General features: G+C 38.7%; 1 protein-coding gene and 1 long non-coding RNA gene across 2 annotated transcripts in view; one reads left to right on the top strand and one right to left on the bottom strand.

The window, feature by feature from the left end:
* SNX10 (sorting nexin 10) overlaps window positions 1-18,462 on the top strand; it is a 66,503-nt gene extending 48,041 nt beyond the window's left edge. The window contains exons 3-7 of the mRNA XM_040259741.1: window positions 3,938-4,024; window positions 7,429-7,529; window positions 8,088-8,186; window positions 15,967-16,176; window positions 16,625-18,462. Of these exons, the coding sequence (XP_040115675.1) occupies window positions 3,938-4,024; window positions 7,429-7,529; window positions 8,088-8,186; window positions 15,967-16,176; window positions 16,625-16,706 (579 nt within the window). The 3' untranslated portion in view covers window positions 16,707-18,462. The remainder of the gene's footprint in view (window positions 1-3,937; window positions 4,025-7,428; window positions 7,530-8,087; window positions 8,187-15,966; window positions 16,177-16,624) is intronic.
* LOC120877440 lies at window positions 15,102-17,887 on the bottom strand. Its single transcript, XR_005724338.1, has 2 exons — window positions 17,803-17,887; window positions 15,102-16,702 (listed from the first exon to the last, which is right to left on the bottom strand). It is a non-coding gene; the product is annotated as an uncharacterized LOC120877440 (long non-coding RNA).
* Window positions 18,463-26,931: the final 8,469 nt, after the last annotated feature.

The following is a 26,931-nucleotide window of genomic DNA, read 5'->3' as shown; positions in this document are numbered from 1 at the left end:
GGGCTTGGAGAAGAGTCAAATTAATCAGACTGGAGGAATCTGAGGATTTCCAGAGGAATTCCAGAAGGATTTCTAGAGACTGAGTTACGTTTTGAAAACAGGTTTGAGTTAGCAAAAAATAAAAGAACCAGATGATGACAATAAAGGAAAAAGCAGAAAGCGAGATGAGGACTGCAGTCCAGGCAGAGAGAACAGCGTGTTCAGAGGCATGCAGGTGTGAAATGACCTATCATGTATGGTGACCCAAGCTTCGCCTTTGGAGATAAGTAGAGTGAAAATCATGAAAGGCTGTATTGTGCTAGCTACAGAGTTTGAACTTGATCTTGAAGGTCATGGGACAGGTTTGTAGGATTTTCAGCAGGAAAATGACATCATCAGATGTGTGCTTTGGAACTGTTCTTGTTTTAGTATGGGGGATGAATTGGATACAGGCCCAGAGATCAATTAGTAGCACTTGCATTAACATTGGGCATGCTATCCGTCCTTGGGTCAGAGCACTCACAGAGGGAATAGAGTGGTGTGTGTATTAAAGGAGTGTGAAACTGCAGGACTTGGTCAGTGAGTCAAAGACAGAAGTCTGGGGACTCTGGATTTTTGGCTCGGGTTGCTGGGGATGAGATGAGGAGGATGTGGGAAGGGTGTGGACTCTGTGCACTAGTGGGATTTTCAAGTGGACCTTCTAGGCAGGAGGGTGGATATGTGGGGAGATGCCTGGACCGAGATGGAGAGAGAATCATCAGTTCGTGCTGTGTGCTTGAAACCATATGTTTGGATGAGGTCACCCTGGAATGGTAACAGGATGTGAAGAACAGCAGCTTGGGATGGCTCTCAGGGCCACAGAGATGTGGAAGGGAATGAGAAGGAAGGAAGCTTACCATTTAGCACTTCAACCAAGTTAAAGATTTTCAGGACTGAGAAAGTGTTTGGAGACTTAGCACCATAGTTAATTTTGAGTGTGCATTTAAAGTGCATTGCTGTGTTCTTAGGAGATTTTTTTTTCCCAGCATAGTTTTAGAATCTGTTTTCAACATATCTTTCCCTACATAAAGATTAGATGTAATGAGTATTAATAAAGGTAGAATCTGAGAATTCTAACCCATTAAGATGAGGAAACTAGGTTCCTTACTGTAATTTGTCATTATGATATTCATTCCTTCTACAAATATTATGAGGGGCCTGCTCCGAGCAAGTCCTGTGAAATCTTTAGGTCTCTCTGCCTTTTACTGAAAAATTACAGTATTAAAGTATTTGCTACTAGGTTCTTAAATTAATAAATTTGTACTTAAAAAAGATAATTGTGTTAGCGTTTCTGAATTGCTTATTACCAAGGTCTATGGGAAGACTTTCATGCTTTGGGTTTACAAGCACTTTCCTTTCTATATAATATTTGACTTCATGTAGCACAATAAAATTTTCCTGCTGCTTTCACAAGTATTTTATAATTTGATCCTCTTAATGAACAGCTGAGATAGGTTGGATAGGCATCATTCCTATTTTCCTGATGTAGAAACAGAGGCTCAGTGAATAAGCACATAATTTAGGAAGTAAGTGAACAAGAATTTACCCCTGGTCTTGTGACCATAATTTCAGTGTTCTTTCCATGAAAAGGGACATATTACTCAAAGTTTAGATGTTAGTAGTTGGGCAATAGCAGACAAACAGGGGGGAAAAGTTCTGATTTTTTTGAGAAATATTTGTCATTACTACCATCTTCAATTAATAATATGTTGAGCAGTCAAGGAGTCTGTGATGCTGTAGTAACTGTGGATTCTATAATTTTAGTTCAGAAACCCTTTTTTAAATCACAGGTTTGGATAAAATTGACAAATGCATTTGTTTGTCTTTTCGTTTTTGTTTAACCTGGGGAAAGGCTCACTATTTCAGTAACGGGTGTGTGTCTTCTGCTGTTAATGTGGAACACTGAACTGTTGGAAATATTTAATTTTCCCTGTGGGATTTTCAAGAACTTCTGCTTCTCCAGTGGAAAAGTGGAGCTGCCAGCACCCTGTGAGGGAGTGTGGCTTACATGTGACTGGTTGACTAGGAGACTTCTCCCTTAGTCCAGCTGAATGGGGGCAGGATAACCTTGGTAGCCCTTGTCAACATCTGTCTTGCCCTGAGTGTGTGGGGACACTTTAGAGGGTTAGATGTGGTCTACCCTGGACTCTGGTCTTCTTTCCTCTTCTTAACCTATTTGTTCTTCTGTTTATTGATTCACTGATGATTGATTCATTCCTTCTAAAAACTATGGGTGCGTGAAAAGCACTGCAGGAAAATGAGTTATGTACACACACTCTGGTAGGAGATAGAGGTGAAATGTGTCCTGAGGGCAGGGGGCCTGGGTTCTGTTTCATTTCTGCCCCTGGGCAGAATCTGCTTTACACTGAACCAGCCACACTTTATGTAAGAGGGTCTCTTATCAACAATTGTTTTTATAATCCTTCTTATAATTAAGAATGTGCGTTTAAGAAATAATGGCCAAAATGTTTAGAACATTGCTGTATTGTTGCCTTGTTTTTATTGTCTTTCTTCTAAATGACTTTAAAAATACATAATGAAAAGATTTCAAAATAAGTCTTTTTGGAGCATTAAGTCATTACCTCTGTATGCGTATTGAGGACAAGCAGTTGGGTAGAAATCTCCAATGCAAGGACAAAGTATCACTTTAGAAGGTGAGGCTTACAGGTAGCAGAAGCTATTTAAGGGAACGTGGACTGTCTTTCTCCTTTTCTGTTAATTTTCTGTCTTGCAAACTCTCATTTTATTATCTGCATAACAGAATGGAGGTTCTTTGTCCAGAAAACTCCATAATATTTCTTCTGCTGCTGCTCTGGAGGATTGACAGCCTGCTTCTCAGATGTGCTAAAGCAAAGCAGTAGAAATGCCTAAAATTTCAGTCCTAAAGTCTTTTTTTTTTTCTTCACAACAAAAGGTTAAAAATATTTAAAATGAAATTCAGTTAGCAAATTTATAATCACCAAATGAATAAATGATACTTTCAAAGATTATCATGCCAAGCATAACAATTTTTTGTTGTACATGTTTTCATATTTTAAAATTAAGCTGATGTAGTGAAGAGCACTTTTTAAAAAAGTATTTTAAATTTTACCCCATGTTTCCTGTTCTTATTATCTTTAAAAAGGAATAAAATGATCTACTCTGTATTTTTTTAACTTCTCTAACTTTTACTTATAACATGAGGTTGTTATGAAGAAGTAGTTTACCACATGGGAAAGTATATTTTAAAAATAGAAACATGTTAAAAGTACCCATCTTTCTATTCATATTACTAAGTTAGTATTGCTTATTCTCAGGGCATGGGGTGCACAAAAGTAATTTTCAACTCTCCTTGCTTGCTTTTCACATGACCTTTGTCACTCTTTCTTATTAGTGTTCTAGCAAGTAACTTATCTGGAGAAGGAAATGGCAACCCACTCCAGTGTTCTTGCCTGGAGAATCCCAGGGACGGAGGAGCCTAGTGGGCTGCCGTCTCTGGGGTCGCACAGAGTCCGACACGACTGAAGTGACTTAGCAGTAGCAGCAGCAAGTAACTTATCAGGCAGGACCTGTAGTTTTAATGCAGAGAAATGAAGAAAGTATGAAATGACCTTTTTTAAAACTTGATAAAAATGTGAACCTATTTTTCATGATTAAAAATTGAAAATCAGTTTCAGAATACTGTTCTTATTGTCTTCATATAACCTGTAAAACCAAATCGCGCCCAGCTCAGTTTTGCGTTATTGTAAAAATTCCATTTGTGGCAATAGTGCTTTTTGGACTTCCTGTGGTGCATTGATTCATTAACTTCTTGTTTTTTTAAAGGATTATAACATCAGTTAAAGCTCCTTTCAGTTTTGTACTAGTACAGCCATTTCTCTCAGCCCTTCTGAGCCCTACTTGCAATTTGGAAACATATTTCTTTGTGATGCCCTTACAGGAATTTGTAAGTGTCTGGGTTCGAGATCCTAGGATTCAGAAGGAGGACTTCTGGCACTCTTATATCGACTATGAGATATGTATTCATGTAAGTATGCCATCAATAGTACATAGAAATCATAGTAATTTTTAGGTAGCATTTGATGGGTACTATGATATAAGTGAAATTTATAAAAATGTTTCTAATTCAAAGAACTGAATTTGAATGATTGCAACTAATGCTTGTCTCTTAAATGAAGTAATATGATGTTTCCTAGAGTTGAAAAATGGACTTATTTGAATTCCTCGTTGTACCTTTGTTAATATTAATATTTTAATGTTTATTGCCTTCATGTTGAAAATGTGAAACATCTAAAATTCACAAAGAGTTTTTATAGCTCATTAATGGTATTTCTTTATGATCTGTTATGGCATATTTCTGCAGACTATATTACCTGATAAATCTTAAGTTCTGAGAGGATGTAGAGTTCTCTGGAAAAGAGATGTGCAGTGTTTTATATATAGAACAGAAAAGTGGGAAATGAATATGTGCAATTATTTTTGCCTTGGTCTCAATTCTGAGTAATTAAGAGAAGTAATTAACTAGAAATGACTTATTTTATTAGGAAATAATACTGTATCATAATCTTTTGAGGAGTATTCTGTGTTGTGTGGCCTCCTATAATTATCTTGAATAAAGGTCTTTTTCTGTAAAGGGCCAGGTAGTAACAATCTTTGGCTTTGTGGGCCGTACAGACTCTCAGAATCACTAAAAGCAGCCATAAACAATACATAAATGAATGAGTGTAATTGTGTTCCAGTAAACATTTATTTGTGAAGACAAGTGGTGTCTGGATTTGGCCCACAGGTGTATATAGCTTATTAGCCCTTGACCATGAAGATAGTCACTTCTTTTGTCTGATTTAGTTCAGACTTCTCTTGAGAGCATAGAAATGGGCTCAGATTTTATCTGTGACTGTGTAGTATTATACAAGTGAGATAAAATTTAGCCACTTTTTACTCTTCCCGTTGTTAATAGCTAAATTGTTATAGTGGTCACCTCAATGCCACTAAACTTCTCTTTTTTCTCCTTTCTTCCCTTTTCTTTCAAACTTCCTCAATGTAGAAAATAAGTAAAAACTCAGAATGCTTTTTTTTTTTGATAATGGTGTTGAAGGGCATTATCAGGGTATGCCTTGTATTTTGATTTTGTTTTGGTTTTACCCATAAGGTCACACTAGATATGCATTCTGTGTGGAAAATTATAACACGAGTATATAAGACTGAGCATTTGAAAATGAAATTCTTTAGTTGCCTTCTGACTTCCTCTAAAAAATTTGTGGGTCAAATTTTGACATATTTATTGACACACTTTATAGTAGGTATGAAATTTAATTATCCTCATGGAGTTAATGAAAGTATAGATCCTTCTTTTCTACATAAATAACTTGATGTGAGTTCAGAAATGTCCATTAAAAGCCAGAAATAATGGGTTCCACAAGTACTATTTGGTGGTGCTCTGGCATTTTTCTGTAGTGGTAGTGGTTGGCGTTTCTCTGAGATGCTAATAAATTGACAATAAATACATGTTCTTGGCTTGGTAGATAGCAGAAATCAGCAACTAGATTTAGAGGAACTTAATAAATTAGTGATCTCAGTGTAGCCTGATCCTGAAGAGGCTTCCACCTGTTGTATGATTAGGAGTGGGTGGGGAGCCTGGATAGTTCTAGTTAGCCTCGCTTAGACACTGTACCCATAGACCCATAGAGGTTTGCAGGTAGAGGAGCTGGTGTTTAAACCATTTAAATTAGCCTCAAGGGAAATAATACCAGACAACTCTGAAGTCGTAGCATTTACCTGGAATTTTAAACTAACGTATGGTTGAGGTGAGTAGCCCTTCATGCATTCTCTCCTGAGCTTGTCCTGCAAATGAAGGACTTATAGATAGACCTTTGTCTGGTATGGGCACCACATGGATCTCCAGTTATTCCATCCACAGTGGTTCTGAGCAGAGAAATGAAGGGAGCTGACCTGGACTCCGTCTGTGCCCAAGGCTCAGGAGGCTCTGCAGTGGCCTGGTCCTCTCTGGGGAGAGAGCACTGAGAGGATGCCCACCCAGGCCTCGCTGGGGCACAAACTCTGATGTAAACAGCCTGCCGACTGAGTCCCCAAGGGTCACATTAGAGGGAGGCCCTGGTGTGCTTTGAAATCCACACACACAATGTTATTATTGTGCTACAAACTCCATCTAGCGCGTTTTGCTGCCAAATTGTCCACAATGAGATTTAGGCCAGTAACTACTTTGTGGACAAATTTCTTAACCTCTCTGCATCCTGAGATTCTTTGAATTTTATAAAGTTCAGGAATACCAGGAACTGTGCTGTACATCTCATGGGGACGGTTAGGAACTAATGCCTGCTATCACTGACACTTCCCAGAGAAAACAGCCTTTGGTGGATATTAAGCAGGTTGATAACAGTTTTTGAAATAATATCAATCTCTGGGGCAAAAAAATTTCTCATTTGGTAGTATAAAGATTATTAAATAGAATGTTGAAATTAATAGGCAGAATAGAGATCTTCTTACAAAACCAATAGACATAAGCCAGTCTCTTTTACACAAAGGAGAAACAGCCTTGGGTAAAACGCACAGGAGAAGCATCGAGGTTTTGCTTCAGGTAGGGACTCTGAGAGTGGCTTTTCCTAAATCTGCCTTAAGGTAACAGAAAGTGCCAGTTACATCTAGTAACTAATGATAATGTTAAGAGATGACCTTTGCCATTGCGTATCGTCAGTGCTGACAGTGACCCTGGGAGACAGGGATGTGCTAGCTCATCCCCATTTTCCCATCCGAGCAACTGGAGTTCAAGTCACTTTCCTACAGCAGAGCCAGTACTGGACTTTGGGTTCTCCACACACATACTTGTCCTGTGCACCACACGCCTCTTTCACTTGATCACACTCTCTTGCACACCTAGTAGAGAAGGGGAATGCTGATCTCTTATTTAAAGGTGATTTCAGGATCCCTGGTGATTTGTGTGGTCTGTGGCGATGGCCGTATCAAGGATGTGGCCTTCTGCAATGTCATGTTGAGGACCATGAGAAGGTGTTTCTAACCCCCAAAGACTTCTCCATGGATGGATGGATGGGGTTAAATGCAGTGGATAACCCTGAGCTTTTACTGATCATTTATGCTTCAGGATTTTTTCTAATGTATATGATTTGTCTCTGAAAGGAGTGCTATAGATGAGCAGGAAGCTACGTCAGGACTCAGGGAAAGGCAGGTTCATGCCTCGCCCCAGGACATCACTGCTCATTAATGTCACCCCAGCTGTCTTCATGGATGCTATGTTGGTGGGTTATATGCAAGATTTGAGTCTGGCATAAATGCAAATCTACTTTTGATTTTTAAAATCCTACTTTAAATGAATATTGGGACATATAGAGTGTTAAAAATACAAGAAAAGCACATTTTCCTCAAGTGAGGCTTATGTTTTTTGTTTTCTTTAAACAGACCAATAGCATGTGTTTTACAATGAAAACATCCTGTGTGAGAAGAAGGTATAGAGAATTTGTGTGGCTGAGGCAGAGACTCCAAAGTAATGCATTACTGGTGTAAGTGATTTAAAGAGTATATTGAAAAAGACTTTATTATTATATTCAATATTTAAAAATTTGACACACCACTATATATAAAATAAGTAACAATGAATAGCACAGGGAACTATTTTCAGTATCTTGTAATAATTTATGGATAACAATCTGAAAATGGAAAACACCTGAAACTAACATAAGATTGTAAACAATATACATCAATTAAAAAATTGACATGTAATGATATATATGAAGGATTTTGCAGGCTTTCTTCTCAATTGCAATATATAGCTTTATTTTTTTGGCTGTTGCCTCTGAATTCAAAATTTACCACTTGAATTATACTAATTTATATGAGTATTGATCATGAAAGTCCTCAAAAATGTTTAAAAATATTTTTCTTTAAGTTAACTGATTTTTTCATATCCTTATTGTATAATATAACTATAAAATATGTGTATAATTATATAATAGTTGTGTGATAATTATCATGCATGATTTGCTTTCATTTTGAGGGATTTCTGTAACTAAATCACCTTGATTTGATGATTAAAGAATTTTTTTTTTCCTTCTCATAAGACAACTGCCAGAACTTCCATCTAAAAACCTATTTTTCAACATGAACAATCGCCAGCATGTAGATCAGCGCCGTCAGGGTCTGGAAGATTTCCTCAGAAAGTAAGTGTGCAGAAACTCTGGTGGTCAGATGGGACGTGCGAGCACAGCATTCTGTAAGAATTGAGGGTCCTGTGGTCAAGCCAGAGAGAATGTTCCTGTTTCTAAAATGTTGATAATCTGCTTTGGAGGGATGCTCAATAATTTATTTCCTCTGTTGTTAGTCATTCAGTCCTGTCTGACTCTCTGCAATCCCGTGAACTTTAGGCCACCAGTCTTCTCTGTCCAAGGGATTCTCCAGGCAAGAATACTGAAGTGGATTGCCATTCTCTTCTCTAGGGTATCTTCTCAACCTACGGATTGCACCTGGGCAGATTGTAGGCAGAGTCTGAGCCACCAGGGAAGCTAGTTTAATCCCTGCCTCCATCCTTACATGTCTTTCTTTTCTCTGTGTCTCAGATTTCCTTTCCTTTCTCTCAAAAGAACATCAATCATTGGATTTAGAGCCCACCCTAAATCCAGGATCATCTTGTCTTGAGATCCTTAATTTAATTACACCTGCTAAAACCTTATATCCAAATAAGGTCATGATCATAGGTTACTGGGATTTAAGAAGAACATCTCTCTCAAGGAGACACAATTCAGTCCTCTACAGTAACTTTCAGGTATTGGCCAATAGAAGCCAATACTAATCCTCCTCAGAACTATAAATCCATTTGTGCTGCGCTGTGCTCAGTCATTTCCTATATTAGAGCACCACCTTGTGGCTTACCTCACACAGTGCATATTCAGGACCAAACCTTCCAGAAAGAAAACAATGAACTAATTGAATCAGATAATAAATATATACTCCCTTAAGCTATAAAGCAGAGCCAAATTGCTTGGGAGTTTAGCTGACAAGAGTAAAATTTGCCAGGAAATAAATGTGCCTTATTAAAAGGCACTTCTTAGAAACTCTCTTTATTTACAACGTTTAGGATCGACATACCAACATCAGCTCTACAGTGGGCTGCTAACACTGTTCTGAGATCCTCTGAGTGAATAACTTGTTGCTACTCTTTGGAGGGAATGTTTATAAGAGAGTATTTATTAGTGTTTAAATACTCTTAGTGGGTTATTAGGGCTTCCCAGGTGGTGCTAGTGATAAAGAACCTGCCTTCCAATGCAGGAGATGTAAGAGACATGGGTTTAATTCCTATGTCAGTAAGATCTGCTGGAGAAGAGAATGGCTACCCACTCCAGTATTCTTGCCTGGAGAAGCCCATGGACAGAAGAGCCTGGCGGGTACAGTCCATGGCATTGCAAAGAGTTGGACACAACTGATTGTCTTAGCACACATGTACACAGTGGGTTATTAACTCTGGAACACTTGATAATGGTTGGTATGGCAGTGAAAGTGACTTAAATTCATCCTGCTATAATTCCTCTTTTTTAAATTTCTACTCTGTAATCCTGGAATATTCATCCCATGGGACAACACACTAATCTGCACACAGACTCTGAGGCCAGACTGCCTGGGTTCAAATCCTGCTTCTGCTACCTGTTAGCTGGGAATTTCGGCAAGCCTTTTACTTCCTCTGTGCTTGTGTTTGCCCACCTGTAAAATGGGGTGATAACAGTATCTACTTGATAAGGCTGTCAAGAGGTTTAAATCAGTTAATGAATGTAAAGCTCTCACAACAGACTGAAATATAATGTGTGATATCCAAGTATCAGCCACTATTTTAATGCACTTAGACATGAAATAGCTTTGAGCTAATTTTTCTATCTTCTTATTTATAGATAAGGGAATAAGCTGAGTCCTATGACTACTAGTTACTGACAGGGCCCAGTCTCCTGAACTCTTTTTCTACTAGCTTCAGGATCTGAAGCCATCTTGAATTTTCTACTTGGCACCTTCAAGCTAGCCTGAAATAATATATTGCCCTCTGGCTCTCTCTCTCTATGGCTCACTCATCAAAGGCTTGAGTATTAAGTATCCACATGAATATTAATATTTATTTCTATTAGATTGGTATCATGCTTTTCCTTTGAAGGGATCATGGAGACATACAGAAACAGCCAAGGTTATAAATTGAGGGAGGGCTGGAAAAGAAAAAGGCAGGGGGTGGAAACAGAGGAATAAAAATGACAAGAGAACAGAAGAATCTAACCAAGCCAAGTCCTCAGAAATCTTAACAGTGGTATTCTGTGGCGTTTCATAGGCATGACAGAACAAAGACCTGCTCAAGTTTTTCCTGCCCTTTCCCTTTGGGGATAGCTCCAGTTTTAATTGTCTATATGAGACCCAGGTGGCTGATGGCCTCTCCCTAAAGAGCTGATCCCCACAGACAAGTTTGCAGAGTGGCCTGTCACTCCAGATGCTGCTGGGGGAAACTGCAGACCAGCCATCGCCAGTGAGTCCTGGACAGGGCTAGTCATATTCTGCAGTCTCTGTAAGCATCTGGGGAGCTGCCTGTTTTCTGTAGAGAAATATCCTTATTTGACATCAAAGGACACCATGTGTCTCTTTGCTTATGTTGCTTGTTAAGCTCAAGGCATGTGTTTTTTTGACTAGGAATTACTTCATTGTTTTGAACATGACCTTTCCTTGCTCAATTGGGCAACCAAATTCATGCCGGTGTGAGTCAATAGGCTGTTGAGGGGTTGTGCTTAGTTACTCTAGGTTATTCTTGCACTCTGTATGGTTTGGCAGTTTGCTGGTTGAATTTCATGCAGAGGTCACAATGGAAAGTGTCCTGGGTCAGGAGCTCGAGGGATTGGGTTCCAGCTCTCCTGTGAATCTTGGCTCCTGGTTGTTTTCTGGCTCTGTAACCTCAGAAAAGTCATTCATCCCTGTGAGCCTTGGTTTGCTGGAAAGTGCGATAATGTAATACACGCATCACTGACCTCATGGGTAGTTGTGTCATTCAAAGGAGGGTTGGGAAAGGACTCAGTGAGCCAATGTATGAAGTGACTGCTTTTGACCAGGCTGGGTACTGAGGATATAGGACTGCACAAGACGGACACATATCCACGTCCTCTTGAAGCTTCCATTCTAGTGGGGAGGCAACTGCATACTTATCAGGGATGTCTTGATTCATTAAAGTTGAATCTTGATGTCATCCAGAAGTCAAATCATGGAGCAGACACCATTGCGAGTTATTTGTCCCATTATGGTCTGTGAATATTAGTCTCCAAGAGATGAATTTCACATGAAAAATGAAAGCTGGTGCTTCTATGTAGTCTGCTCCTGAAGGAAGCAAGGAGTCTAATACCACACCGTTGGATTCAGTCTTCACTTAAATGCTCTGAACGCTGTGGCCCCTGCTACCCTCCCCACCGTCTTTTCTGCGCCCCTCAAATCTGATACATAGTCCTGTTCTTTGTCCCGTGTGTGTAGAAATAGCAACCTTGCATGTCTTTGCCTCTGGTAGACCCCTCTGTCCCCCTAGCCTAAGCCCACTTTGGGAACCTGGATGCCACGTGCAACTCAGCCATCTGTGTCCTGGCCCCACCTTGGTGTCCTCTGAGGCCCTGTTGGTTACCCGTTAAGTGAGGCTACTATTGGTAGCCTATTCCTTGTTTGTAGGGCACTTTTGGAATTTAAGAAGAAAACACCACAATATTAAAGTACGGAATATGCCTGTGTATTGTAGATTTTTAGCGTGTATTTTTAATTATTGTTGGCTGCACCACACAGCATGCAGGATCCTAGTTCCCTGACCAGGGACTGAACCTGAACTCCCTGCAGTGGAAGCACAGAGTCCCAACCACTGGACCACCAGGGGATTCCCTTTTTAGCATGTATTTTTAAGACTTGGTTTTTAAACTGGTGATGATGGAGGGGAATGAAATTAGGGGGCTCCCCAATAAATGCCCCAAATAAACATGCTGCTTTTTGAATTCTTAAAAAACTTGGTTTTTATATAAATTTTAAAGTTATAAACCAAGAGTGTTATAATGTTCAACCTCTTTGAAACCAAAATACTGCTGTTTCTGTGCATAGGTGTGTATCTATAATATAAATATGTATTTTTTCCATTTTAAGGTCATTTGTGAAGTAATACATATTTGATAGCAAAGTACATAGCCAGGCAGTCTTCATAGAGAAATTAGAAAGTTGTTCCTTTGCTGAGGTACCAAATAAGAGGAATTTATACCATTTTATTGAAGACTGGCTATGTTTAGCTTTTTACATGTTTTATCTCAATACCTATGACAATATTAGGGGTCAAGTTTCATCTCAGTTTTATAGATAAGGAAATTATAAGAAAGGTAGAGGCACTATATTAATCCCAGGAACTGGCAGCTTTATAATTAGAACTCTTAAATGCTAGCTAAAGTTGGTATGATTGTGAAATTTTTCAAATATATTCATTTTTCCTCAGTCTTGGGTATAATCTCCCTTTGGGATTTCCTCCCTGGCTAATTTTAAATTGTAAGTCACTTTTACTAATAATTATGAACAAAGAAGTTATAGACTAAATTATAGCTCTGTTGGTAAGTCTCCAGCTATGAAACTGGCATTCCTACTATTTTTTTGCACTTTGCTATTACAATGTGTGCCAGCTTTTCTTCTTTACTGAATTCATCTCATTAATATAACTACACGTACCTTACAAGGTAGACTTTCATATTACAGTTCTGTATGTCTTAAAAATTTAATGAATTTATATAAAAAAATTTTTATGAAAGGGTATCATGGGAACACTACAGCTAGTTTTATATACACACAGACACACACACACACACACAGACACACACACAATTTTTATAAGTCTTTATGTTCAATAGAGGGCACCACAGCACAGATCATGAATGTCTTCAATGAAGATTTGTAGGTTTTATTTTTTTCTCATGGTAAGAGGTAAACAGGCTGAATTAATTTTTTTTCCTACATCAAACTGCTAACTTTCCACCCGCTATACAGATGTGTATATATATATCATTATATTGGGTTCTGTAGACTCAGGGCATCCTTAGTTAGGGTTACATGGTTTGCATAGCTATATATATTCTCAGCTGAAGCAATATAGAATACACCTAATAAACTCATGTTGAGGAAAACCAGATTTTCAAATGTGTTTAATTCGAGCAAAAACAGGTTTTGCTTTGTTTAAAGTTATTATGGAGAAAGGAATAACTTTTGACTCCTGTTATAAATACCTTGTGCTTAAAATTCCTTTAAAATTCTAGAGGCTATTTTTTGCTCCTTTTATGAGGGCTTGAAAATTATATACGTTTATTTTTATGGAGACTTATAAAGGTGACATTTTACTGACTGTTTTACAAAGTACTCTTTAAGTTTGAAGTTGATGTCAAGTCTGAAGTTGATTTTCTGCTATTAAATTTGTTTGTGGAAAATGTGGTGTAAGTATGACTAGGGTAAAAATAGGATTTAATATTATGATGGCAGTCACAATATTCTGATATATAGTAAATCAGATATTACTTAAAATGAACTAATTATGCTTACTGAACCAGATGGGAAAACACTGAAAATTTTGTATTTTTAATTTTGGAATGAAACACTTGACTGAAAATAAAAATCATAAATACAATTAAAAAATTATTTTTGCTTATTTAAAACTTATCCATGGAGTACAATGGCATAAATTTAGCTAACCAGACAGAGGAAATTCACAAAACCTAAACTGGGCAGATGTTTTTGCACTCAAGAGTCTGTACTGGTCTTCAGATGTTCCCAGCCCACATCCTTCTCCCCTTTCAGAATTTTGAACTAGGTATGCCAAGCACCCTCTGGCTGTTCACTTGTGTGTCCTCCAGATGGCAGTATGAAGCAGAAAGACAAGACGGAAATAATGAGTCTAATGTACAGTAAAATTGGAAATTGAATTATAGTTCAGGAAAAAAGACAGTAGCCTCGAGGTCCTGATCAACCTGGACTCTGATCACTTTTGTTTGCTGTACCCATGTGTTAGGTTACTAGCAAGTTAATAACAGTGTGTGACCAGTTCAAGGCTCAATAGAATTGCTTTAGACATGAAATAAAGCTAAAATGAATTTGTGTCCAATGTCATTGGCATTAGTGCTCATTACTTTTGTGGTGTAATGCCTCGAAGCATCCAAAATCAATTTTAAAGATTAGCCATTATTTTATAAAGAAAATAAAACACATTTCCAACAGAAACAAAGCAGTAAGTATAATCCCATGAACAGTTACTTGTAACATCGTGAGCAGGAAACCACTGACAAAAGGACACAGGAAACACTCAGTTCAAACTTCACAGCGAATGCAAGTTAATATTAATGGGTCGTTGCTGTATAAATCTTCTCTTGATTTGAAGCATTTAAAACAAGAGTGGTAAACATTTATAAATGTAGAAAATAAATCTCAAAGAGTAGTAAAAAGGATTTACTACTTTATTCCTTGTACTTGGTAAATTAATCTTTATCATGTGATATGGTCATTTACTGAGGGAATTCAAGGCAGAGGACATGGAAGAGTAGAAATATTTAGCTATTTTGCTTGAGGCTTTGCCTTTTAAAAACGCACAAAGGTTTTACTTTTCATTTTAGTAGGTCAGTAAAGAAAGTTTTCTCAAAAACCATTTGTAAACCTATCTGAAGCAAAGAGGACGGCCAGATTCTGGTTTTGATACTGTGTATTTTTAGATACTGGCCTTCTTTAAGAAATAACTGTCTTATTTGAAAGAGAAGGAAATATTCCAGTGACCTTGGTTTTTAAGTAAATTGATATGAATGATCAAAAGAGATTTATTTTTCTAATTCACTTGTTTACTTTTCTAATTAGCTTGTTTTCTGCATCTAAACATGCAGAATATAAGGTAAGTTTTGTTGGTCTGAAAGACTCTATTTCTCATAGATCTCCATATGAAAAATCTTGTGTTGAACAGAATTATACTTGCGTTTCAGTGTTCCAGGTTTGTCCCCAGCATCCCGTCTTAGTGTTTTGCGTTATATCATTATTGAACTATTAACAGAAACTAAATTATCATATGTCAAAATCGTTGCTAAAAAGAGAAAACCAGTTTTTATTTAAACATAAGCGTGTTCTTTGATATGCACTTCAGAAAAGACACATTAACTGATAAAATGAATTTGAGCATGTATATCTTTGGCTACAGGGCACTTTTTCATTCTCCATGATGTACTAGCTGAAATCTGTACTCCCTTTGTAAACTTTGATCTTGGAATGTGGGAAGGCTTGTATGTACTTGTTACAGACTTATCATACTTTAATTACATATATGGTAAAACTGGCTGGGAGCAATTTTATTTAGTGACTCATTTTAAAATATGCTGAAGATTTTGGAGAAATTTCAGGTCAACCTTAACTATTCAAAAAATGCTCCCTCTCAACTGAGCCCTTGTGAACCTGTATATAAGCATCTTTGTAAAGTTTGAAAATGTAAGACATGCTGAGAAATGTATTGACTTTTTGATACAGTTTTTAATAGTTGTTGAAAGTTTTGATGTTTCATGACAGCCTAGGCAATAAAGATCACAGAACTGACATGCTGGTAGGCAGTAAATTTTTTAAAGGCAGAATAAATTTCTCTATCTAAGCAAAATATTTCCATAATTAATCCACATGGTCATAACAGATGGTTAAATTGAAGAAATGTCCTTGAAGTTATTCTTTTAACAGATGTTCTTAACTATTAGCTTCATGTTTTTACTCACCTAAATTTCCAAATAATCAAATAAAAGTTAACATATGCTTTCATCCTTTTAATAGGGAGAATCTGTAATTGATGCCAAGTTTGCCATAGTAGAGAAATCACTTCAGTGGCACATTTCTAATGTTTTTCTCTCTCCCCTCCTCTAATTGTCCCTCCCTGTGCACTGATCATGTCTTCTTTTTTCTTTTACATAGGGTTCTACAGAATGCACTTCTGCTTTCAGACAGCAGCCTTCACCTCTTCCTGCAAAGTCATCTGAATTCAGAAGACATCGAGGCATGTGTTTCTGGGCAGACTAAGTACTCTGTAGAAGAAGCAATTCACAAGTTTGCCTTGATGAACAGACGTTTCCCTGAAGAAGAGGAAGGAAAAAAAGAAAATGATATAGATTATGATTCAGAAAGGTATTTCCTTGCATTTTAACATATATGTATTTATATAACACATCGTACACATATGCGTGTGTATAGACATATATACACTCCACTTTTTGTTGATGTAATACTAAGATAATGAAAAAATTAATTGACTGAGATTTTATTGAGCTGTGACAGCTCATCATAGTAGTCTTCACACACACCTCCACACTGAATTAATGAATGCAGTAGAAATTCAATTATCTGCATTCTGATTATGTGACTTTCATTTAGTCAGACTTGAATTATTCGCGTTTAAATTATCTAGCTAAAAAAATATCCAACTGCACTCCAAATGGCTAATTAAAAGTCCAAATTTCCTGTCTCTCTTTGTGACTGGAGATAATTAAAGTTCTCCTCTGTTACTCAGGCTTTGAGTGTGTTGTGAAAACCAATTTCCTCTTTTTATTATTTTCCCCCCTCTCTTCTTTTCCAGTTCATCCTCTGGGTTTGGACATAGCAGTGATGACAGCAGTTCGCACGGATGTAAAACGAGCACAGCCCCGCAGGAATCCTGAAAAATAATTCTAATGTTACCATTTTAGGAACAGCAAATTGTGTCCAGTCATAGAGAATAAAGCTTGCGAATAATATATTCTTACCTAAAGCTCACTGTCATATTAAGTATTTAAATTCGTAAAGATGTTGTGTTATTAGTGGTATTTTTATGTTGTCTTATTTTGGCTAAGCTTCTGTGAAAAGCTAAAAGCCTGTGAATGCAGCACTCTCCTTGATCAGCGCACGCTATTGGTAAAATGAGATCCTGCCCTCAGATGAAATGATTTATATGTTTAAACAAAATCTAGTTGGCTTTATTGCATTTTAAAAGATAGGTAAATAGGTAGCATTTCAAATCCAGATGGAGCATTTCTTCTTGTATTACTAGGGCAGTGTTAGCATAAACACAGCAGGTATGTGTATGACTTACGGCACAGACCAGAATGCCTCTCTCAGACAGGCAGCTGGAATTTTGTGGGTACCTCCTCTGCACTGGAAAAACACTGAGCTCTGGAATGGTTGATTGAAATATTTTAAGAGTGTTTAACCTTTCCATTATTCTATTTCACACTTAGATGGAAAATGTATCTTATGAATAGAGACATGTTAAAATAATGTTTACATCTTTAAAAATAAAAAGCCCAGAAATAGCGCTAGTCATTTTGCTTATATTTGCAATATATAGAGGGCTTCCCTGGTGGCTTAGCAGTAAAGAATCTGCAATATATAGATTCAGAAATACATTTTCATTGTCCAAAATCAGCTTTAACACATGGTTTCTGGGAACAAACCATTTGTTTTCATTATCTGTGTGTAATTAGAATTAGAGGTTCATGATTTATTTTCTGACTTAATGTGCAATTTCTTAGCACTAGATAACTTTCAGTATCTGTGACGGTTGCTTGTTACTTTAAAAGTAGGATCTTATAAAAATTAATAAAATTTGCCAGTAAATATTCCCATAATATAGAAAAGGATATGAACTTGCTAATTTCAGAATTAATTATTCATTTTTAAAAGGTCCTTTCTTTTAAGGCATCTGCCTAAGGACTGGTATAATTTAACAAAATGTCTCTTCTTATAGTGGTCAAAGATAAAATATCTTAGATAAACTACATTGAACTTCAAATTTCAGATGAGGCAGCATTTCTTGAGATAACTGTTCATATTTCTTCCTTGTTGAATGGTATGAAATATCTCTGAAATTAACAAGAAGATATCTTTATATAAGGGGGATAACTTGTTGCTTTAATTAAATGTTACCTCACCCTCATTTTAACTAGGAGTTTATTAAAAGTTACTGTATTATATTAAAAAGTCTTTGAAATGCTTGTAACTGAGAGTCAACAGAAAAAAATTAAATATAGAATACAAATAATTTCCTTAATTTTGCCTTTTTGTTTTCTGTTTGGTCTAAAATGTTATTGAACTTTTTGTAAATATTTTGATTTAATGTATCTTGGATCTTATTACTTTATCATCTAAGACTCATTATTTTAATACGGGACGAAAAAAGATTTAGCAATTTCTTTTTATCTTGCTGACATGTGAGGTTTGCTATTCAGTCATTTCAGTTGGTCACCAGCTCCTTGGCAATCTGTATTTGTATTCATGTTCTGTTTTACAGTAGTTTTGAAAAGCATATATCGTGCCACCAATTGTAATGTAATTCTTAGATGACGAAACTATAGCCGTCAAAATTAATATTAAGTAATGTGTAATACTGTGGTATGTAAACTTCATGAGATCATTTTCACATTAAACATGAAAAAAACATGTTTGTTGGATTGCTTATTTTATACAATATATTTCTTCTGACTTAGATCTAAATTCAGTATATTTCTGAATCATCAGTAATTTTTAATGGATAATTTTGTTAAAATTTGATTTCATATTCACTGCAGTTGTATACATTTAAGGCATAGCCTTGGTTTGGTTGTTTTGATATCTAAGTACTGGCTTCTTAAAACTGATTTCCCAGCAGCTGAGAGATTTAAATGAACTTCAGCCCCTAGTGGCTTTCTTGCTTTGTTCAAGTCTCTTATTTTTCTCTGGCATATTTTTATAAAGCTTTCTTTAGAGAAAGAAAACAATTACTTACATAACTAAATAAAATAGATGTTTATTTAAAACTATTTAAAATGTAACAAATTTAAAGAATTCTTAACCTGGATGTTTTATGATTTATATACAGCAAAACTATGTTTCTCTGGCTAATTCTGAAAGGGCACGATAGTCACCTATTAAGCTAGTTTATGTGTTCTGTTTCAGAACTGAGTTTATGTATAATCTGAAAGTGTCAACAATGAAAGTCAACAACCTGTTACTTAGGGCTTCTTTTAAAGTCTCACTTGGAAGAAAGTGATTAAAGAAATTGAGTTAAAATTTCAAGTTTTAAAAATTACTAAGGAAAAACAGAAATGCTACTCTTGAGTTATGTACCCTAAGATATTAAATATCTTGCAGGAGCTTTTTAACTCTGGTTCACATTTTACTAAATAATTAAATACAAACAAGTGATATGCAATAACCTTACTATAGTAAGATTAAAAAAAATTCTTTTATGGCTCTTAAGAATTTAAACAAATTCATTTTGCTTAGCCACAATTACCATTATATCCCAACATTAAATTGAATGCTGTTTTGAACTCAGTTTATGTTTTTTGGTGCCTTGAGGATTCATCATTATTGAGCAGCTGTGCTACAGATAAGGTTTTCAATATTTCAGCCATAAAGGAAGACCCTTTTCCATGAAAGGCTTCTAAAATTTTAAGACAAAAACAGCAAAAGCTTATTCTATTTCCAAGTAAGTTTTCTTCTTAATAATTTAAGTCACTTTGTGAATACAATGCAGCATCTTTTCAACAGAGGGACAATTTATTTCATACTATTTTCTGTTTTTGTTTGGAACATAGACCTTTATTATATATATAACATATATATATACACACATTTTCAAATACAAAAAGCTGTCTGAAATTATTGTAATTAGACATTCAAAGCATAGGTACAATTTTCCTTTGCACATAAAGGTCATACGGAATTAATACATTTTAGTAGAATGGAATTCAAAAACTTTAGGATGTACATAAGCAACAATTGCTTTAAATCTGAAATATTTACAAAGGATTCTGGCTTTCTTCTTTGCCATATGCAGCTCACAAACGAGTCACCATTGTTCCTTTAAGTCAAACACAATTGCTCTTCACTCTTGATGGAAACTTTTCTAGATCATTGTTAGGAACAGTGCACTGGACGCTAATTTATTTTAGCTGCGCAAACTGGTAGTTGACCCCTTTTTCTCCAAAATTCCAAAGACTTCCTTTCAAAATAATTGGAAACAAGAAAAAAAAAATGAGCTACAATTTTTCTGCGGAATTTAAACTCTAAAGACACTACACAGATGGTTTATGCTAAACAGGAAAATACCCTTTCTCCCCCGACGAGAAGTGTAGATGCATCCAAAACCCCACACCGCTTGTCTTTGCTGCTAGAGGCACAGCACGGGCATAACTTGTGGTTGTGTTTTTGCTTGCTTCTTACCTCCGGGCCTTCTTTATAGCTCTGCCCCCCACCCCACTGGCGGCAGCGCTCCCGCTGTGGCACCCAGGCCGCCTGTTGGCTGCGGCGCCCGGCCGGCTCGCGCACACTCCCCGCGCCGCTGCCCGCACACGCGCGCTCCCGCTGCCTCCCACCCGGGCCGCTCCGCCGGCCGCGGCGACTGGGTGGCAGGTAGCGAGCCAGCCGGCCTCAGTCCGGTAACCCATGGCAACCGTCCTGGTAACCCATAGCAACTGCTAGGCGGAAAGAAAGGGAAAAAAAAAAAAAACAACCCGGGTGGAGGGGGGCGGCGGGTGGTGAGTGGGAACAACAACCGCAAAGAGACAGGATTTACAGCTCCGACCTGCAGTGCCCCCTCCCCTGCCCACCTGCCTCGAACGTGGGCACCGCGAGGCCCCCTTCCTAACTTTAGAATGACAGCTTGGCGGCTTGAAAAAAATAATAAAAATAATAACGCAGAGGGGCTTGAGGTGACGGGCTTGGTGCGGGAGGGAGGTTTGAATATCGATGACCCCCGGGGACTGCAGGTTCAGTCGTTTCCGGGGCCCTGCTGGTTTGGGAGCGGGCGTGGAGCTGGCTACCGCCAGTCGCTCGGGTGGGTTTCGGGCTTAGCTGGGTCAGGGCGGCCGGGCCGGAGCTGGGGAGGCGGCGGCGGCGGCGGCGGTTCTCACTCTAGGGCTGGACTCGTCTTTGTTCTGCAGAAGCTCGCGCGGCGCTGCGCCCTCGACCCCGCCGCCGGGCCCAAGAGAGGGCGAAGACGCGCCGCCGGCTAGGGTGTGGTTGATGGCCTGTAGGGGCCCGGAAGCGCTCCGGGGTCGCGATGGAGCTGGGGCGAAGCCCACGCGTTCCAAATGTTTTATCTGCGCCCGCACCGCACCCGTTGGTTGTCCCCTCTCCCCTGTAGTCTCCCCAGAGCCCTAAATAAACCCTGCGGTGGAGGCGCCTTCGCGTTAATGCCCTCCCTCCCTTGTGGGTAGGGAGGGGACAGGTGCGCTTGGTTGCGGTACTGGGTCGCCGAGGAAGAAGCGCGTGCTTCTGGGTCCTGAAACAGCCCTGGGTCGACGTTTGATGTGTGCGTGTGTGTGGAGGGAGTGTGGCGGGAATGTATAGGGAAAGACAAGTCCCTCACCCCACTAGGGCCGGGAGCCCGGAGGCCGAGCTTCCTTTACCCTCGAAAAAAGGGCGCGGCCGGTGGCAGACCCGGTGCAAGGCTGCAGGAGGACAGAGGGGGGCGCTGCCAGGCCAGCGGGTGGCCCGGCGATCCGTGGGAGAACGCGCCGCCTGGGGTCTGGCTAGCCTCTGCCTGGTGGTGTGGTGGTGGGGCTTCCAAGTGGAAAGAACCCACGCCCCACCCAGGTTTCCGTCGGTACTTCGGAGCGTCATCTGTTCATTTAGTTATTCTCCGAACAGCCAGCTGTCAAAAGGATGACGCAGGAAATACAACCGGCACTGGTTCCATTGGATACAGAACAACTAGGTGCATAAAGAGTCCACTCCACCAGAAGTGTAGTGCAGTGAAGAGAGATGGCACTCGGAATTTGGAACTTGGACCCCTTACAGTTCTAGGTCTAAATCTAACCATTGTAATTCCAGGTGCATTTTGATGTTTTAATAAGGATTAAAGTCTGGATACTTTTTAAAAGTCTTTTGAGATCTTAATCCCCAATTATTCGCCCTCTGTAGGTGTGTGCCAGTTACAAATAGCAAAACCATCAGCAACATTCAACACAAAGACCTGAACAGGTATAACTCACATCTGTACAATATATAGTCCTGAAAAGGTGATTGGATCAAGTGTTTTATATATCTAATACTTGCACTGGTAAACAAAAGGGAAACTGGCTAAAGAATCCTATTTTAATCTTTTAATAAAAGAATCTTCTGAATATATGTTTCTGTTGCCATCGATCTTAGGGAAATTTGGTATATTTTTCATAAACGTGCACGTTCTGGGCTCTGCTGCCTACCCGGCACCAGGTAAAAAGGAGACTGTAAACTATCACACCTGTGTAAACCGTAAGAGATAGCTTGCCTGCCCTGAGATCCATTCAGTACAACCCCAGCCCTCTGCGTAGTGGTGTACTGGGAACCCTGTGCTGTAATTTAATTTTTTTTTAACAAAAGCAATTATAGAAAAGTGCAAAATTAACGAGTGACATTTAACATTTTGCCGTGGCAGGCAGCCTCCACTTAAATGGGGCCTTTCTGCAGAACAACAGGAGCCAAAAGGCCTGTGTCATGGAGTAATGTAAGACACAATCTGGGCTGCAAACGCACAATGAATCGGGAAGGATTTATGTAATTAATTGACCAGTCTTAACCTGTTATCGTGATGTAAGGAATTTGGAACTCATTAATTTGGGTTCTGACAGATTTCATATTAGAGCTGGCAAATATGGATTGAGCCTCTTATTCTTGTAGCAGCTGGAATTTCCATGACAGTGAGGATTAGTGAAGAAGACCTATTGCTGGAGTCAGACTGCCTCTTTGTAATCAGTAGCCCTGCTCTGCATTAAAAGGAAAATGAAAAAAAGAAAGAAAGAAAAAAAAAAGGAAAAAGCATATTACCTGGCTGAAGGAATGAAAGGGGCTGATTCTCACCCTGCTGGTATGGGTGTTGAGCTCAAGCATCTGCAGTTGAATAAAAACATTAATTTTCGTCATAAAGTTAGGTGGTTTCCCAAGCACCTTGAGAGAATAAGAAGATAGAAGGGTCTCAGGGTCAGGTTCACTATTGTCAAAGGTAAAAGGGACTCAAAGATGGAGCCTTTGAATTTCCCCTACGTGCACACAAATATATGAAGAAGGACATAGACGTCTTAGAGGCAAATGGCAAGTTTTGAATAACATATCCACAAATAAGTGATTTGGAGCCTTGAAAGAGAAACTGGCTTTCTCCGGAGCCATTGACTGTCTCTTAGTCAGAGCCTCTTTGTGGATCTCAGGAAACCCAGAATTCATATAATGAGCCATTCGTCGATAGTCTAATTTGTGTCCTTTTCACAGTATATGATGGTTAATGAGTCACCCATTTGGAAATGTCTAGTTTCTTCTTTGAGATTTTAAGAAAACCCAGTAAAAATCTAACTTTCATTTTCACCCTCCTTGACAATCAGAAAAATGCTCGATTAGAAAAAAAAAGGTTCCAAGATTAAACTAAATGCTTTTTCTTTTTCTTCTTTTCACAATCGGTTTCCCCTATTGCTGTGCAATGTGATAAGGTTAATGTAACAACTGCCATAAGGATCATTAATACAGGAAGATAAGCAAAGTTGCACGTTTAAAACATTTTCAGGGTATCATTTGCCTCCTTCTGCTGATAAAGGGGACTTTGGTAACAAATGCAGAATATAGGCACTGAATATTTAACTTTTTAGACAGAAAGCCCAATTGACCTTTTCTAGTATGTTATTATTCATAAATACTCTTCGAAGTTGAGTACTGACTGCTCTTGAAATATGTTTTTAAATTTGTACGTTCCTTTAAAGAATTTCCAGTCAAACAACTTCAATTTTAATATAAGAAATAGTGCTATAATGTGAATCTTTGCAAAAACAAAAGGATTTCCAATCTCCTCTCCCACCTTTTTTTTTTTTTTGCTGTCTTGATTCCAACCAGATTCCAAAGTATTTTTTTTTTTTTTTTAGTTCGTGATAATGGAATTTGATCTAGTAATGAAGTACTTGGTACAAAGATTTGTTTTGTGATTATCTTGTTAAGAAGTGATTTCTTCAGCTTTGGTTCCATTTAAGTGCATGCATGAAGATAAACACTGGAAATTTGCATCAATATATTAATGTTATCCTTCACATTGAGAGCAAAAAAAGAGCTAGTAGTTGTTATTAGTATTATTATTTCAGTGGGAAGTCTGTGAAGATAAACAATTGATATCAGCAAGACTTGGATAACTAGTGTAAACCATGACAAGGGCGATTAATAGTGTGTATAAACACACTTCAAATTTGTATACACCATCTCAGCTCTCACCTAGGGATTTCTTTGTATTTTTTTTAAGAGAGTAATTTGTAAGTTGACAATTACAAGGTTATCAGCTCTTGTGCTGTGTGTACTGTTTATATATTGGAGGTATGGAATGGACACTTTGAAGTGTGATTTACCCAAGAGAGTGTTGACAGGAGGGAAATCTGTTGAATTGGGTTCTGACTCTGCCATTAACACATACCCAAAGGCAGCTCCCACCCTCTCTAGACTGCAGTATTCTCATCAGTACAATAAAAAGACTAAATACAGAGTGTCTTTAAAGGTGTTAATAAATGTTATTTTAGAAAAGGAAAAAAGGAGGTAGGGTGGAAGTTTTCATGGCCTATTATTTTTGCAGGACTTCCCAGTCCCTTTCATATGTTGATATACTGTGTGTGTGTGGGGGGGTGGGGGTGGATACTGTTACAAAACTTTGTCCGAAAAAATAATAAAAATTTCATCATCTTTTGAGTCTATAATACTTTGGATATTTTTCCCAGAATGATTAAGGGACACTTGTGTTCATCCTTGGGGTTTCCCAGGTAGCTCAGTGGTAAGAATCTGCCTGCCAATGTAGAGAGATGCAGGAGATGAGGGTTCCATCCTTGGGTTGGGAAGATTCCCTGGAGGAGGAAATGGCAACTCATTTCAATACTCTTGCCTGAAGAATCCCATGGATAGAGGAGCCTGGGCAGCTACAGTCCATAGGGTCGCAAAGATTCAGGCATGACTGAGCAACTGAGCACGCACATGTTCATCCTAAGTGTTCTTGAGGATATGGTGTGAGAGACGGGTGCCTGCATGCTCAGTCACTAAGTCATGTCTGACTCTTTGTGACGCTATGGACTGTAGCTCCCTAGGCTCCTCAGTCCATGGGATTTCCAGGCAATAATACTTGGATGGGCTGCCATTTCCTTCTCCAGGATATCTTCCTGCCCCAGGGCTTGAATCCACGTCTTCTGAATTGTTGGACCGGTCCTTTCCCACTGAGCCCCCAGGGAAGTCAATGTGGATATCACTAAATGAGAAGGATTCCCTTTCAGTGACCAGGTTCTGTAAAGAGGTAGGGAGTATGGTGCTAAGTTTAAATCTTAGGTTCACTGCCTAAACATGAGTGGCTTGGGGTAGGTCCCTCAACCTTCTGGAGTTTGTTTCTTTATATACAACGTGAAGATAATAATACACCCTGAGGGCAAGTTGTGAGGCGCTGATGAAATCAGAGCAAGTTTCCTCTGCTTGAAAGGCTCTTTGGGTTTCCTTATTCATGCCTTCTTGCCTGGTTCATTTCACCTAGTTATTCAGGACTCTAATGAAATGTCTCCTGGTGCAGATGCTCTGACCACACTCCCCGCAGGGAGGGGACGCTTTTGCTGTTTCCACGCAGGACCTACTTCACATTCGCACTGCCTTTCTGGCAGCACCCATGCCCCTGCGCTGCACGGTTGGTCACCCATCTTCTCTTCAGGCAGAAGCCCCTGGAGGATGAAGAATGCATTTTATCTCTGGCCCGCCCCAGCCTCCCAGCACCAGCCACCGTTTAATACAGAGGGAGTTCCAGAGTCAGAGATGAGTTACACTCCTATGTAGGCAAAGGGTATACGGACCCTTCTTAAAGCCCCTTTCCTGTGGTAGAACTAGCAAAAGTAGCGGTAGATCAACTTCAGGAATGGTGGTAGGTGATTCAGAGAGATCTGCCTCCTGGAACTGGAAAATGTTGGTTGTCCGGAGGGTGTAGAAGAACCTGCTGTTACTGTGCCTCCTGCCTCATTTCTCTGTGGCAGAAGACCTTCACATGGTAATGTAGTTGTCCATTCATGAGGTCTACATGGCAGTCAATCAAAGCTTTACTTGAGATTCCTCTTTTCGGTTATCAAAGAAACCATTTGATGAAATATTTCTTTTGGTTAATTTGTTTCTAAGACACTGTGCCTAGCTCAGTTTGTACATAATAATCAATATTCAATAAATAGTGGATGATTAAGTTGGAATATTTGACTTGATGGACAGACTAGTATTTTTTCCAAATGTAGTCTACTATGTCATATAATCCCATTTAAAGCTGAAGCCCAGTCTGACTTTTAAAAAGCAATTGAAAAATAATTTAAAGCCTTACTGAATTCTCTTTAAAAAATACCAAAGGACTCTGATACTAACCTCCAAAACTTTCTTAAAAGCGTCAGTCCTCTTCTCTTTCTGTCTCTAGATAGATATACATAGATAGATATAGATATTTACATCTCACATTTCTTGTCAGCTTTTTTTGAACTTGTGATAACTTTAGTCTCTTCCAAACTTCCAGATCCTAGCCCACACTGGCTCCTGTCTTTTCCTTGTTCTCTAACCTTATTTACTCTTCTTAATGTAAACCCAATTCTCTCGATTCCTGCCCACACTTAGTTCAACCTGGGCAGCCCTAGCTCAGGAACTAGTCTGGCAAAGACAGAATTCTCCTGAAGGATGTGGACAGGAGGACTGGGAGAGGAGTGTGGAGTGTGAACAGTACTGGGGGGCCGAGGGTGGGAACAGTCGGCTGTACTTACAGCTAATTAGGTTTCTCCCTGTGAGCAAAAGTGAGTAGAGTGAAACCTGCAGTCTAACCCTGAAAAGAGAACTTCCCAAAACTCCTCCTTTTTTTTAGTTTCAACGAATAACAAACATTAGCTTGCATCCTGTTTTTGCTTTTCTCTTTGTTGGTTTACCTAA

The sequence above is a fragment of the Oryx dammah genome, unplaced genomic scaffold (assembly GCF_014754425.2).
Source record: "Oryx dammah isolate SB20612 unplaced genomic scaffold, SCBI_Odam_1.1 HiC_scaffold_18, whole genome shotgun sequence".
NCBI lineage: Eukaryota > Metazoa > Chordata > Mammalia > Artiodactyla > Bovidae > Oryx > Oryx dammah.
This window is presented reverse-complemented; position numbering and strand designations above follow the sequence as displayed.